This window comes from Phalaenopsis equestris, unplaced genomic scaffold (genome assembly GCF_001263595.1).
Source record: "Phalaenopsis equestris unplaced genomic scaffold, ASM126359v1 Scaffold000568, whole genome shotgun sequence".
Classification (NCBI taxonomy): domain Eukaryota; kingdom Viridiplantae; phylum Streptophyta; class Magnoliopsida; order Asparagales; family Orchidaceae; genus Phalaenopsis; species Phalaenopsis equestris.
The window spans coordinates 128,810-143,145 of record NW_018165008.1 but is presented as its reverse complement, the minus strand read 5'-3'; the positions used below and the strand labels follow the sequence as shown (position 1 = coordinate 143,145).

General features: G+C 35.9%; 1 protein-coding gene across 1 annotated transcript; it reads right to left on the bottom strand.

The window, feature by feature from the left end:
• Positions 1-4,461: 4,461 nt before the first annotated feature.
• LOC110029385 (carotenoid cleavage dioxygenase 7, chloroplastic) lies at positions 4,462-13,247 on the bottom strand. Its single transcript, XM_020731652.1, has 8 exons — positions 13,048-13,247; positions 10,103-10,980; positions 9,020-9,148; positions 7,943-8,074; positions 7,287-7,568; positions 7,052-7,137; positions 5,291-5,614; positions 4,462-4,614 (listed from the first exon to the last, which is right to left on the bottom strand). Exons 1-8 carry the CDS (start codon positions 13,245-13,247, stop codon positions 4,462-4,464), a joined length of 2,184 nt encoding a protein of 727 aa, XP_020587311.1.
• Between the last annotated feature and the right edge of the window lie 1,089 nt (positions 13,248-14,336).

Genomic DNA, 14,336 nt, shown 5'->3' with positions numbered 1-14,336 from the left:
CCTCAACCAAAAGTGAGGTCAACAGGCACCTTCACCTTCTGATAACAAAGATTGAGGCAGAATAACAATCTATGTAGATCTTCTATGTGCCCCCACAACGCCTTCAGTAAGTAGTGCTTGCTAGCCCCTAGAGCTCACACCCGTGCCCGACACAGGAATCACAGTCTCGAGACAAGGAAATTTCGACACCTACCCCTTATGGTTCTTAGATGAGCCGACTCGATCAGCCAGCGCAGGTTTTTTTCCTCTATCACTTCTACTTCCTAGCCTTGATTCTCTTTGCATGCGCTGAAGGCCTGTAGCACATTTTTCTAAGAATTTTGGGGTCTACATAGTGTTTCTTTCCTTAGATCATCGACCATGATTAAAATCGACTGCTCATAGAAAAATAACAACAACGGATGCGTTGTCAAGCCTATGACTCTATTTATAGAGCACACCGAGCACATAATCCGAGGGAAGTTGATTATTAATTTCTACGTCCTTATCATAGCTGTCATTTTTAAGTGGAAAAATTCAGGGAACTAATATGTATACACCACAACTTTTATCATAAATCTCAAAGCATCCGGACGACCTATACGACATCCAGACAACCAAGACGTCCTACCATACACTACGACACAGTCATGAATTAACTAAGACATTGCGTCGAGAGATTCAAATAGCATGTCTCACCGACAGTCCCGACCAACTGAAATGCGAACATGAATTCTTGATTGTGGCTGATCGATAGACCCACCTTTACTGTGGCAGACGAAATCTACATTCGGCTAGGCGCCTTGACCAACCAATCCATTGCTTGGTCGCCACTCAACTGGTCGCTTAGATCGGTTGAATTCGAGCAAGCCGACCGACCGATTATTGCCATGCTAAAATCCAATTTTTAATACAAATATGATATAAAATTCATACGATTAATGAGAATATCCACTGTATTAATAGCAGTTTTCATAATTATATCCCTCATTTATGTATTTCTACAAAATACACATCTATAAATAAGGGGGAAAAATACAAATAAAAGGAACTTTCACCGACTCTCTCAATAAGCAACCCCTGACATGCTATATTCTATCTTTCTCTTATCTTCCCCTTCACTCAATCCATAAACTCTCGGAGTCCGTTCACAAAGTACAATTTAGGATCCAACAAATATATGATACAACTTGGAGGAGAAACAAGTATTGAAAATTAATAATGCAAAAGCATATGAAAATATAACTCATGTAATTCATGTACATGGGTAAATAATAATAAAAATCTAAGTTATTAAATATAAAATATAGATCAGCAATATAGTAGAGCTCGTAGTACTTTTAACCACGGCTAATGGACACCATTAACAATGTTTTTATTGATTCTAATTTTTCCTATTAGTTTAATAAGAAATAACCTAGTTCTAACCCTTTTATCTTCTACTCGCATGTTTAATAAAAAAAGATGCGGGATTTCAAATTTGCTTCAAAAAAGTTTTTGCGAATAACTCATATTTGATTCGTTTGTTAAGCAAATAAATCGGACACGGACAAAGGCTTATTTTGGCTCTAAATAAATAAATAAATATATATATATATATATATATGGCTTCTGCTTCTTCTCAAGCACCGACTACTTCAGTTTTAAACCTTAAAAGAAGGCTTCTTTTGTTGATATTATTAAATGTTTTTCTATTAAAGTTTAAATTATTATAGCTTGTTAATCAAGCGATTCTCCTATTTTTATTGTAATAAACCACGCAAGTTTAAATTTAACACCCTACGTCAATTTTTCTAATTTCGTGTCGAACACAAGCCAAGCATGACTAAGAATATGTAAATTGAACTAAACACATATACATTTTTTACGAACAATTTCAAACATGAAATGAACCAATTTCAAGCAAGCTGAATGCAAGCTAAGCATGAGCTTGCTTAAGCTCGATTTTTTTAAAAATCCAATGACTGCTTGCTATCACCCTCATATACTACTACACCTAAGCAGTCTGTCCAACCCTTCTCCATTTTCTACTCGTGATTTCGCAAGTTCGGCATTTCTTCTGTAGCAATGATCACTTGCTACAACCTTAAGCTTAACCCTCCAAGTAGCGAGCCTTCATTTTGGTTCCTGCCAATCTCCAATACACTAGCCCCAACCATGTTGCACCTCCGTATTGATGTGCGTTAGAGAATTTGCGACGGAGTAGTGATGAATTATTATCTTAGCATTACACGAAAATCCATCACACACTTAGAAAATAAAAGTGACGAGTAAAAACTCCATTAGTTTTTACATTAAAACCCAAAAAGGTAAAAATCCATGTGGCGTAGTCCCATTGAAATGATTCACTATGAGCTAGTGATTACAAGACAGACCTTTGTCCTATAGACGGAAAATGGTTACAGGGTTATTGACTTACAATTGTCGTGTGTAGAAGAGTTTGTTGCCCCACAATAGGGAGTGATCTCATCGAGGAGTGTTTGATGGAGCTTCGGTACACCGTCTTCTAGGATGTCACTATGTTCAAGATAATGCACTGCTTTGTAGGATGATTTTTGCTCCACAACGTCAGTTGTTACTTCGCAATGTGATTTGTCACAATGCAACACAAGTCTTGACTTCACATGGAGCTTTGTTACATCAGGTAGAAAGCAGCTAATGGTGCGTGTCAAGTGGTGTTTGAAGGTGGTCGACGACTACAAAAGCTAGTGGTATTTGTCGGATCTTAGATGCAGACGCGATGCTAGTACTTCAACTTCTTCTTCAAGCTTTGGCCTTATTATAGGTCAAGATCTATTGCCCCCTCTTAAGAGGGAAAAGTTTTGTTTATAGAGTATGGGAGATATATCACTATAAATAAGGAAGGAATTAAGACTACTCCTTAATCGAATGATATTAAGTGAATATTTGAGTACTTTAATGATGTCAAAATTAACCGATCATGAGAACTTTGGATGTATCTCACCGAGACGTTCGATCTAACTATAAGGTTTTCTGATTTGAAATATATTTGACCTTCCAATTATGCATTGAAGGCTCCCAAATGTGTTTTAAAGGCTTGGCCTTGGCTTGATTTGGCTCAAATTATTCCAATTTTGGTATCATTGGGTTCGTCCTATCTAGCTCGTTGGTTTGACTATAAGTTTGTTGAATTTGTAGTTTTCGACTATTTTTAATTGAAATTTGAATGTTCATTGCTAAAAAATTACCTCTAGATTCGTGATATTCTTCGAGATTCTAGAAGAAGCACAAAAAATATTTAATGTGAAAAAACTTGAGAATGAAAAAAAAAATCACAAAGCAAGTGTAACATAAAGCAATTTTCAACACAAAGAACCAAAAATATGCATAAATGCTCATTTAGATCTCCCATTTACAATTAAAGAAACTTACATAACTTTGTTCCAAAATCTTCATCTCTATATGACAAGAGAAATTTTATGCTAAAATCCTCCTCCCCGACTCTTCTCTGCTTCACAAGTACCTCGTCGAAACACCGCACGCGAGAGTTGAAACCTTCGTTGCTTGAATCAAAAGCTTTAAACTGAATCATAAGATGAACAACACCTGGCACACCCGTGCTACTTCTAGGCGTGAGGGTGTTGCACTCTTTGAAACCGGACGCATAGATGCCCGAAATACGGAGCTTATGTTTAATAGGATGAGAATATTTATGCAAAAAATTGGAATACAATTCAGATAAAATGCTTGGTGGAAACTTCGTAAGTTTAACAGGGTCACAATATTTATGGCGGCCCGTATCGCCAATCTTCCCAAATTTGCCAGCAGTTAGCAGGCTACCAACATATCACCTTGATGGTGAATTTTTTGGGACGACTTCTCATTAAAAAAAATAGCACCATTATCATTTTTTAAAGTCAAATACACATTTTGTTGCATTGTTTTAAAACGCCAATGTGCCATGTATGTAAATATGGAAGTTAATTTAGGTGTGAGATATATAAATACATAAGAATTGTGTGCTGCATATATAAATTTCCCTACAAATAACGAACGGAATAGTCTAATAAATGACCATTAATGCCAAAATGACAGTACATTCAGACACCAAGAATTGGTGTCATATATCTCTCATATCAAACAAAAGATAAGCAAAAACTTAATGGATCAGTTATCACCAATTTGCAAGAAAATTTAATATTTAATCTTAGAAAAAAAAAAAGCTGTTCAAAAACTCAATAAATAAGGCCGCAGGTGAACAGACTAACAGTAAAATCACAAACTGAGTCGATTTCATTTCATTTCCTACACATTCTTTCAATACAGTTCTATTATATTTGTACACCATACATTATTTATTTGCGCATCAATTGAAAAAATATGCATTTATTTTTCTATAATTTTCCCTCTTCCCTCTTCTTAAGATCATACATGTATGACTGAAAGAAAATTTACATGAAATTTACACATATGAAGGTAAAAAATGACATCATATACAGATGATATTGTTTAATGTTGGGATTATATATGTGTGAAATCATCCCAAAATCCATGGAAGCCGAGAGGGAAGTAAAGATGCTTGGGAACATCCAGCCTCGCCACAAGCGCATTGGCTCTCCCAATTCTCTTTGCATCCAATATCACCAAATAACATCTCAGCTTCGAAACTGCATACTGTAAACAAACAAAAATAATATCAAAATCTCATACCCTTATTATTACTATAATTATCATTATTTTGGAGAATTTATATACATACCACATAGTTTTTATGTATTTATATATCTAACACCAACAATTTGATATTTACACTTATCAAACGTTGGTGTTATAAACCTATACATCACAAGGTGTATTTCACCTAATTTAAAAGACAAGCAATGTTGGTATTTTCGATAACATGTTAATATTTTGATTCTTATGTCTGTAAGTATGAAAATTTAGGTATTGGATATGTAATTACATATAAACTGTGTTGGTATGTTTGTAAATGCCTCTCTTTTGTAATTAAGAAGGATTATTAGAGCAATTATTGAAATTTAAAAAAAATTACACTAATAGAAAGGAAAATTTACTTACATACCACATATTTTTTTTGGATCGATACATTTAAGACACAAAATTTGACATTTACAGTTGTAATATCTAGGTGTCATAATCCTATGCATGATTTTGAAGATTTGAGCGACATGCATGTAAATATGAAAGTTCAGGTATTAGATATGTAGATACATAAGAATTGTGTGGTATTTATATCATATATCAAAATGCTCGCCACAAAAAATAGAAAACAGAGTTCAATTATTAAATTGTATTGAAGAATAAAATTAGAAGGAAGCATAATACTCACCTCTACAGTTAGAATATAGCCATCGTCTTCTTCCACTGCACCAACTTTGGGGATAAAAATGGGTTCTCCGATGAACATTCTTCTACCTGCGCACCAAGAGGATACCGTGCCATCGAAGCAGTTTATCTTCACCACCGAGTCGAAGGGAAAATGAGGCAAGAACCTTCTTGTTCCTGAAGCCGTGCCAGCATACATGAACTTATTTCTTTGGCCAGCGAAGGCTCCGTTGATCGCCGGAAAGTCAGCCGGCCAGCTCCATTTGCTTGAGGAGTTGGCAATAGTGCAGGACCGGCACTCTCCGCTTGCATCCAAGTGAATGGAGATCTATAAAGAAATGATAACTAATATTAAAATATATACAATATTAGTTATGAAGAAATCATACAATACTAGAACGCTTTCTAAAACCATTCCACTGAAAAAATAGAGAGCTTTTAAACAGATAAAAACAGATAAATGATAATTTGCTTCTAGAGTATATTTTAAAATTTTCATGATCTTTTTTTAATATATTTTTTAAGAGAAGATAATAAAAGAGTAAACATTAGAAAGAAAGAGGACTTTTAAGCACATAAAATGAGATAAATGAATAAAAATTGACATCTGAGCATCTTTCAGTCTCTGTTGAAATGTTCTTTATGTTTAAGCATGTATTTTATAATGTTGTTGATATACAGGCGCTTCCATTTTGATATATTATCATAGAAAAATATGCTGCTAATTATTTTTTATTATCTGTGCTCATTGCTTACATATAATAAATGTTAATTTTAAACTTGTCTCAGAGAATCTAAATTTACTAAATGGTTAGAGGTTAGATAACTCAAGCTTTTAGAACCCACAACATGATTCTTACTTTAAGATTATATTATTTTGAGAAATTTTTTTCTTTTTTGAAATATGAATTATAAGTCCTATCTTGTAAAATAGTTTTATTATATGACGGCCTATTGTCACGGACAAATAGTCCCACATTGGCTAGGTGTAGAGCCGAAAAACAGTTTTTAAGTCCTGGGCTGCCCACCACCCATAAGTGCTCTTTTGGGAGGTGACAAGTGGTATCAGATTAGATTATTGCCTGCCAAGCGTGTGGACTCTCCATGGTCCAGTGAGACCCTCAGTGGAGCCAATTCGTGACGAGGGCATCACGTGATTGGGAGGAGGAGAATGTTACTGACAAATAGTCCCACATTGGTTAGGTGTATGGCCGAAAAGCAGCATTTAAGTCCTGGGCTGCCCACCACCCATAAGGGTTCTTTTGGGAGATGACACTATGCTTTCCACCAATATAATAGAGTAAACTGCATGATTTCCTTATTGAAATGAAATATACATGTAATTCATTACATTTTTATAGAATTGTAGGATATCTTTTTTAATTTTACTAAATAATAATTTTTCTTATAATTAAAATTATACAACATAAAATAAAAATATGTAACTTGAAATTCCATATAAAAAAAATCAAGAAGATATACCTTATCTTCTGAGTTAAATTTAACTGAGAATACTCTCGCTAAAACTTTTGAAAACTAATATTTGACTTATTTTGAAGAAACTATTATCTGCCACAACCATAAGAAGTAAAGAAAGGTCTCTAGTAATTAGATAAAAATACCGTATTTTACATCTACAATTATAATACTTCATAAATAAACCGGATAAGTATATCCAGAATAAAGACAGAGCTACCACTTCGAACCATCGAATTGAACTTTCTGGTCAATTTTTACTTTGGAAGATAATGCAGGATTAGTTTACCTTAACAAGGTGTGGCAGCAGGGTCTCATTGCCTTTTGATTTATTCATGAAAGATGGATCCAGCCTCCTGTTCCTCCAATTATAACCTATAAAAATCTCAGCTTTAAGTGAAAACCATTTAGATTTGCAAGGATTAGTTTGTCTTCTTTCTCCTCTGTGTGTGTAGATGTGTGTGTTTGCGTGTGTGTGCGTGAGAGAGGGAGAGAGAGAGAGAGAAAAAAAAAGGCTAATTTACCAAACATTTTCTGAAAGTTAAACCACTGGTAAGAGCAAGCTGAGGCATGGACTCGAATCCTAACACCGCCGCCTGAATCTTCATCGTCATTTTCCTCGAATGCATTGGCAACATGAGAAATCCATAGCTGAGATGGTGCTTCAATGGGAACTTTCCAATCTCTGAGCTTTTGTACTGAGCTTCCAGATCTTGGAAGGAGGTAAATGGGGGTTTTTGATTGGCTGGGATTTACTGAGAGTGCAGAAATCATAGGAGAAAGACCAGACACTGCTAGCATTGATCCTGCATTGTTTCATGGTTCATTTGTCAGATTTTTTGGTTTTAATTGCTTTGATCAAACTCAACTGGCTGTTTGGGATCACATTTGATTTTTTTTTAAATTTTTTTATCTTTTTGTTTATGTTTTTATTTGTAATAAAAAAAATATTTTGTGCCTCATAAAATGTTTAGTTGTTTTTAAAAACACATAAAACAATTTTAAAATATTTTGAGTGTTTAAAATAAAACATAATTTACTTTTGAAACAAAAAATAAAGACATGCAAAAAATACACTAAATAAATATGTTTTTAAAAATAAAAGAAAAAATAAAATTGGTCCCAAACAAGCCCTTAATAAATGCAGTAATTTATGATTGAAAATTATGGTGATATCAACCTTGGAGATCAAGTTTGATACGATTGCCAATGAGAATGTAGTGATTGTCAGTGAAAGCCCAGTCATGGATCATGAGATGATCACAAATGGTGAACTCTTTTTTCTGCTTCAGCTCATAATTGCTGTCAAATTCTGCAATGAGAGCAGAAAATGTTGATGTTTAAATTTAATTTTATTGTATTTCAAAAATTTTAAAAATTGCAATGCATTTATTTATATTTAAGAATGTAGTAAAGCCAGATGAATGAATGAATATAAATGAGCAAGCAAGGAGCTTATAGCAATTATAATTTTGAAATACGAGTTTTGAATAATTGTGCAATAATGCTTTTATTTAAAGCTGCATTGTTCGGATTTAAAAATTAGCATGAAACATGAATACAAATGAGATCACTTTGATATGACAAAACAAATTAAGATGTTTGACAAATAAGGGTGCTATAAATATAACATTCATATTTCTAAAAAAGTTAATTCTCAGAGAATTTTAAAATTTGTAAGAAAAAGTTTTTAATTTAAAAAACATAATTCTTATTTTAGCAAGTTGTCTACTTTATTTAAGAGCACCAAGATTAGTGGTTAGCATGCGAATCACACCCTTGCCATGGAGCAAATATTACATCCGGACTCCAGACGCAATTTGTGTCTGGAGTCCAATGTCGGGGCGTCATGTGTCAAATGGGCCCACCGCAATACACTGACATTGATCAGTGTTAAAATTTATGGGACTCACTTGACACGTGACGCCCCACTATTAGACTCCGGATGCATTCGGAGTCCTGACATAATATTTTTTACTTGCCATGGGTGAGAGATGACCCCCTACCATTGGACTGCAGATTCATTCGCAATGCCACTTGCTTAACATAAGCAAAAGGAGGCTCAAGTCAAAAGATAAGTAGAAAACAAACTTGCAATTTGTTTTATTCAATAAAATATGTTAGGGATATTATCAGCTTTGATTAACAACTGAATAAAAATGAAACTGGGCGGTTAAGTAATGGTTAAATCAGCCGGCTAATAAGAATTGAGAGCTACTGATCACATAATAAACGAAGGGAAGATGCAAAAGATTACCATAGAAAGTAAAATTGGAGCGAGGGAGCAGCATATCTTCAGCATTGCAAGAAAGAATGAGCAGACGGTTCAGCTTCTCATCTATTTTATAATGTGACAGCAATCTTTTTTGTGGCATCTTAAAAACACCTGTAAAACCAATTCTTGAAATGTTTTAAGTTCCATCTCCTTTTTTGAATAAAAAATTAATTAATAAAATGTTATAGTGGGTCAGGTTCGGGTCTGACCCAAAAATGTATGACATGAACCCGATTGAAATAAACATTAGAAGTCTTTCTCGAATTAAACCCATTGACGCGAAGACCCACATAACCCGTATAACATAAAACAACTATTCGGGTTAAATTTGAGTTTATTTCAAGTGAATATTTGATGAATTTCGAGTTGACGGAAAACATTTTCAGGTCGGTGGGTCAACCCATATCGGACACGAAAAGTTAATTGGGTTGAGATTCTGATTCCACCAAATCTAACCCGAAAATTATTAGGATCAGCTCGAATCCCAATTTTTTTAATTGGGTTTAGAGTGAGTTGGCATATCATGCCAACATTTAATCCTATTTATTTTCTCTCTCATATGTGTCATTATCTATTATTAATGAATAAAATTGAATAAGTATTGACGATTATTAATATTTCAGGCAAAATATGTGTCATCATCTAATATTAATGAATAAAATTGAATAAGTATTGACGATTATTAATATTTCAGGCAAATGGAACATGCTTATCCCCCCTTAAATCATAAGAACAAATCAATATATAAGACCGACAAGTTTCTGGTTATGATTACTATTTCATCATTTAAATTTAATTTTGGCATTTATAACATCCAAAAAATAAATAAATAAATAAACTATCGCTATTTTCACTTTTATCAACTATGCTAATCGCGACTGCCTTGTAGTTTTCCATAAAGAACAATTGATAAGTTCAATAATAAACTTTTTAATAAATTAGAACTCTTTAATTGGATATAATGCGTTTTAAAAAAAAGTTTCAATCTAAGCTTTTTTATCATTATATGACGTTGATCGGTATAATCCGCTAATAATATATTACTATGACCGATGGATTACTCACCGTGCAGCACCGGTCGGAGCAGAGCGGCGGCCAAATCGAAGCCCACCTCCGGCAATTTTGGCCATCGGCGGCAACCAACCTGATCTCCATCAGGAATCAAAGCAATGGGGCTGATGGTCTGCAACGTCCTGCCATCAATCTGGTACGGCTGCCCACCTTCCCACAAACACAATAACTTCCCACCCCATCTGACCACAGCAGTATTCGCCACATTCTTCATCACCTTCGTATTCCCGACCCTCTTCCCTCCCTTCAACATCGAGAAGGGCCCTCGATGCGTGAACCGCCATTCCCCCGTCTCCTCCTCCCTCTCCTCCTTCTTTGCATCCGTCTCAACATACCTCGCGGAGTACCGCACCGCACCAGCGTCGCGAAATTCGAAGGCGCGGAGGTAGCCGTGGCCATCGAGAGGGTGGATGGTCGATCCGTGGTCGTCTGAGAAGATGCCGGGTCCGGCGAGGTAGTATGTGCCGACGGGGAAGTCGGAGGGGATTGATCCGTCGGAAATGGGGAGGGGGATGGGGTGTAGTGTTTCTGAGCGCTGGGAGAGGAAGAGCATTTGGTAGTCCCAGAAGGAGGTGGCGATGGAATCGGTGGGTAAGGGGGTGCTGATGGGTTCGGTGGAAGGTGGTTTAAGGATGGTGGTGGAGGTCACGGTGGCCGTGGTGGAGGCGAGGCGGCGGTGAGGGTAGGAGATGGAGGTGGCCGTGGCCGTGGCCGGGGTGAAGGGAACGAGCTTTGTTGCGGGGGGTGGCAGGGGAATCTGGTTGAAATGGTGAGGTATAGACACGTGCATTTTGATTTCGCTGCGGAGAAATCTTCGCTGGGGTTGAGCTTTAAATAGGCGCGCGGGGACATATGGGCTAGCAACCAGATTCCTGGAGGGAGAAAATGGGAATTATTTAATATACAAATATATCAGGATTTTAATCACCATTTGTCACTTGTATTAAATTATTTCATTTCTTTTTATTAAGGAGGGCTTCCTCTATATATATATATATATATATTTATATTTTGAGACTGTGTATTTGTCAAAAATATGATGGTAGATTATCATCTGGAACGTTCTCTTGTAATAAGCGTTAACAAAGTGGCATATATGACAGAAGTCATAAGCAGAAATACCTTAATTAATTATTCGATTGAAAGACGAAACGAAGATACATTCAATCTAATTCTTGCCATAAGGCAATTTGCCGCTAATCTTGGGACAATTACATCCGGCTGAGAAAAAAAAGGCATTTACGTGCACACAGCATAAATTTTATGCTTTTAAATATCTAGTATTAAATAATTTTGATATTAATTTATATAACACAAATTATTAATATCACATCAACATTTTTGTTAATACTAAACTCTCTAGAAAGAAAGACACATTCTTATGTATATAGTTTAATGTGTCCATGACATCCACTAATAAATATCAAACTCTAACACGTGCTTATATAGATATATAGGAATTGAATGTTATGTATGTAAATTCATCAAAAGGGTGAAATTTTTCAAAAGGGCTTTATTATAGATTTTACTAATAAATTGGCATCTTTTCCGCTCAAATCTTTCTTATCACATCAAGAATATCACCATATATACTTGATGCGTGCTATAAAATTCACGGCGGTAGAGTAACAAATTGTCGTTTTAGCGTTATATGAGAATTTAACACATACACAGATGAAAAGAGAAACAAACAATGATGACTCCAAAATTTTTACGTGAAAAACCCAAAAAGTGAAAAAACCACAGAGTCTGGCCCAATTGCGAAAATCTACTATTGATTGACGATTACAGAGACCCATTATCCCACAAACGGGAAATGGTTACTAGCTTTCCAAGTTATAACGTCGACTGACGACGTCTAGTCAGCGGTGGTCGACAGTAGTCAACGTAAATCGATGAAGGTCAGTGGTGGTCGAGTGCAGTTGACGACGGTCGACGAAGGTCAGCGGTGATCGATGGTGGCCGATAGTATTCACCGACTGTGGCTGGTGATCGACGGAGGTCAGCAGTGATCAATGGTAGTCGACGATGACCGACGGAGGTCTGTGGTGGTTGACGGAGGTCGGTGGTGATCAAAGGTGGTCGACAGAGGTCTGCGATGATCGACGGTGGTTGACGGTGGCCGGCGGTGGCAGGGATGGTGTTGGACTTGAACTCCTTCTCAAAGCCTCAAGTTCTCTCTCAAGCTTCTCCCCTCATGTGAGGGGTGGAGCCCTATTTATAGTGTTCTGGCTGCAATTAATGCAGGAATATGAACCATTTTAAGCGAATGGTTCGGAGAGCTTCCCTCAATCGGATAACGTTTGATGGACATTTGAGTACCTTAACAATGTCGAAATTGAGCATTCTTTGGCTCGTTGGATTCGTCTTGTTGAGATGCTCGATTCGGCTATGAATTGGTTAAATTTGACATTCGTTTGATCTTTCAAATGTGTCCGGAAATCTTGCAAGAATGATTTAATCACTTGATCTGGGTTTGATTTAACTCGAATTGAACTAAGTTTGATATCATTAGGCCTGTCTAATCGAGTCAGTCAGTTTGACTATAAGTTCGCTGAAATTGGTGTTCTGGATGACTTTTAATGGAAGTTTAAATGTTTCTTACTGAAAAGGTTGCCTCGAGATTCATGTTATGTCTCGTGATTCGTGATGTGTAATGAAAATTTATTGATAGCGTATCAGTACTATTTCATTTATAGAGAGAAGAGAATGTGATAAATATAAAAGAATTGAGATGTATGTATAATGTATATAAATCTTATTTTAATTTTGTAGGAATTGGACAGGAGTTTATTGAGGGGCCAAACTAATTATTTGATAAAAAAATTTTCAGATTTAGAAAACAACAAAATCAAAAATATATTTTGTTAAAAGAAATTAAAGTGTATTCGGGGAGACGTCGCAATCAGATGGATTCCAGCAGACAGGTTTTGCCGCACCTGCAACGTGACATCCCAAAGAGAAAAGTGAGAGGGAGCAACTTCTCAATGGAGAACTTTAGTTCGAGTCCAAATGGCTTGAAAGCGGGAGAGCGCAGTCTCCTGCCGGCGAAAGGAGCGCCACCGTGGCCCACGAAGCGCCATTTTCCGCCGCTAATGGCCGTCCTTCGTGGGAATCTCACGACCTCGTCCATCACCATGATTCCGGAGCTGAGGCGACATCTTTCACAACTTTTATTTTATTTTAATTTTTTGGAAGAATTGTTGCCCAGATTCGATAATGTATATTCTATATTCCTACTCTCTTCTGTGGCTGTCTCTTTTGGATCGGACACGGTTTTTCTTACACTAATTATGTTTTGATTTCTTTTCTCCACCATGTCTCCTTACAGCACCGTGGTGAATTTACACACATACCGCACAATTCTTTTGTATCTACATATCTAACACCCATGGTTGAATATTTGCACTTATAACATCTTGGTTTCATAAATCTATGCATAAAAAATATATAATTCATTTTAAAAAGATAGTGATTTTGATATTTTTTTTATGTGCTGTTAAAGATTTGAGTGATATTTATGTAAATATGAGGTGTTGTCTGGCAATAGATGAGATTTAAGTTATTAGCATTTTGTAAATCATGCAAATCCGGATTTATTAAATACATTAAAATTTTGTGCTATATATATGTGAGATATGTAAATGCATAAGAAATTTGTGCTATATATGTAATTATGAAAATTTAGGTGTCAGATATGTACATGTGTAAGAAGGTGTTCTAAGGTTGATAATGGTGTGGTAATTGAATATTGTAATGCTGGGTTGATGGGTTAGTTTGGGTGTTAATGGATGAATTGGTTGATTCTATGGATTTGTGGGTTATGGGTTTCGAGTATGATGTGTAAGTCGCCTAAAGTTTTTGCGCATGATGTATAATATATTATATACAAAAAGAAAATAATTAATTGATGAGTTTATTGTTGATGTTGAAGAGTTAGTGCACGCGACATTACAACTGTCAGTTTATCTTGCGTACCTGACACCTGTTGAAGTGAAGTTGGACCTATACCGTAGAGGATTTAAACCTGATTATTGGTATTATACTTCACTTGGTGAATTTGAACTATATGTTTAGTACGGTCATGCTGAAGCCTCATCAACTTGTGCCCCTCGAACTGTTCACGATTTTGATATGTATGAGGAAATGATTGATGATGCAAGCACGACTAATTTTGTTAGGTGTGTGCCTGATGATGACTAGGAACCGAACTATGATGCGAGTAGAG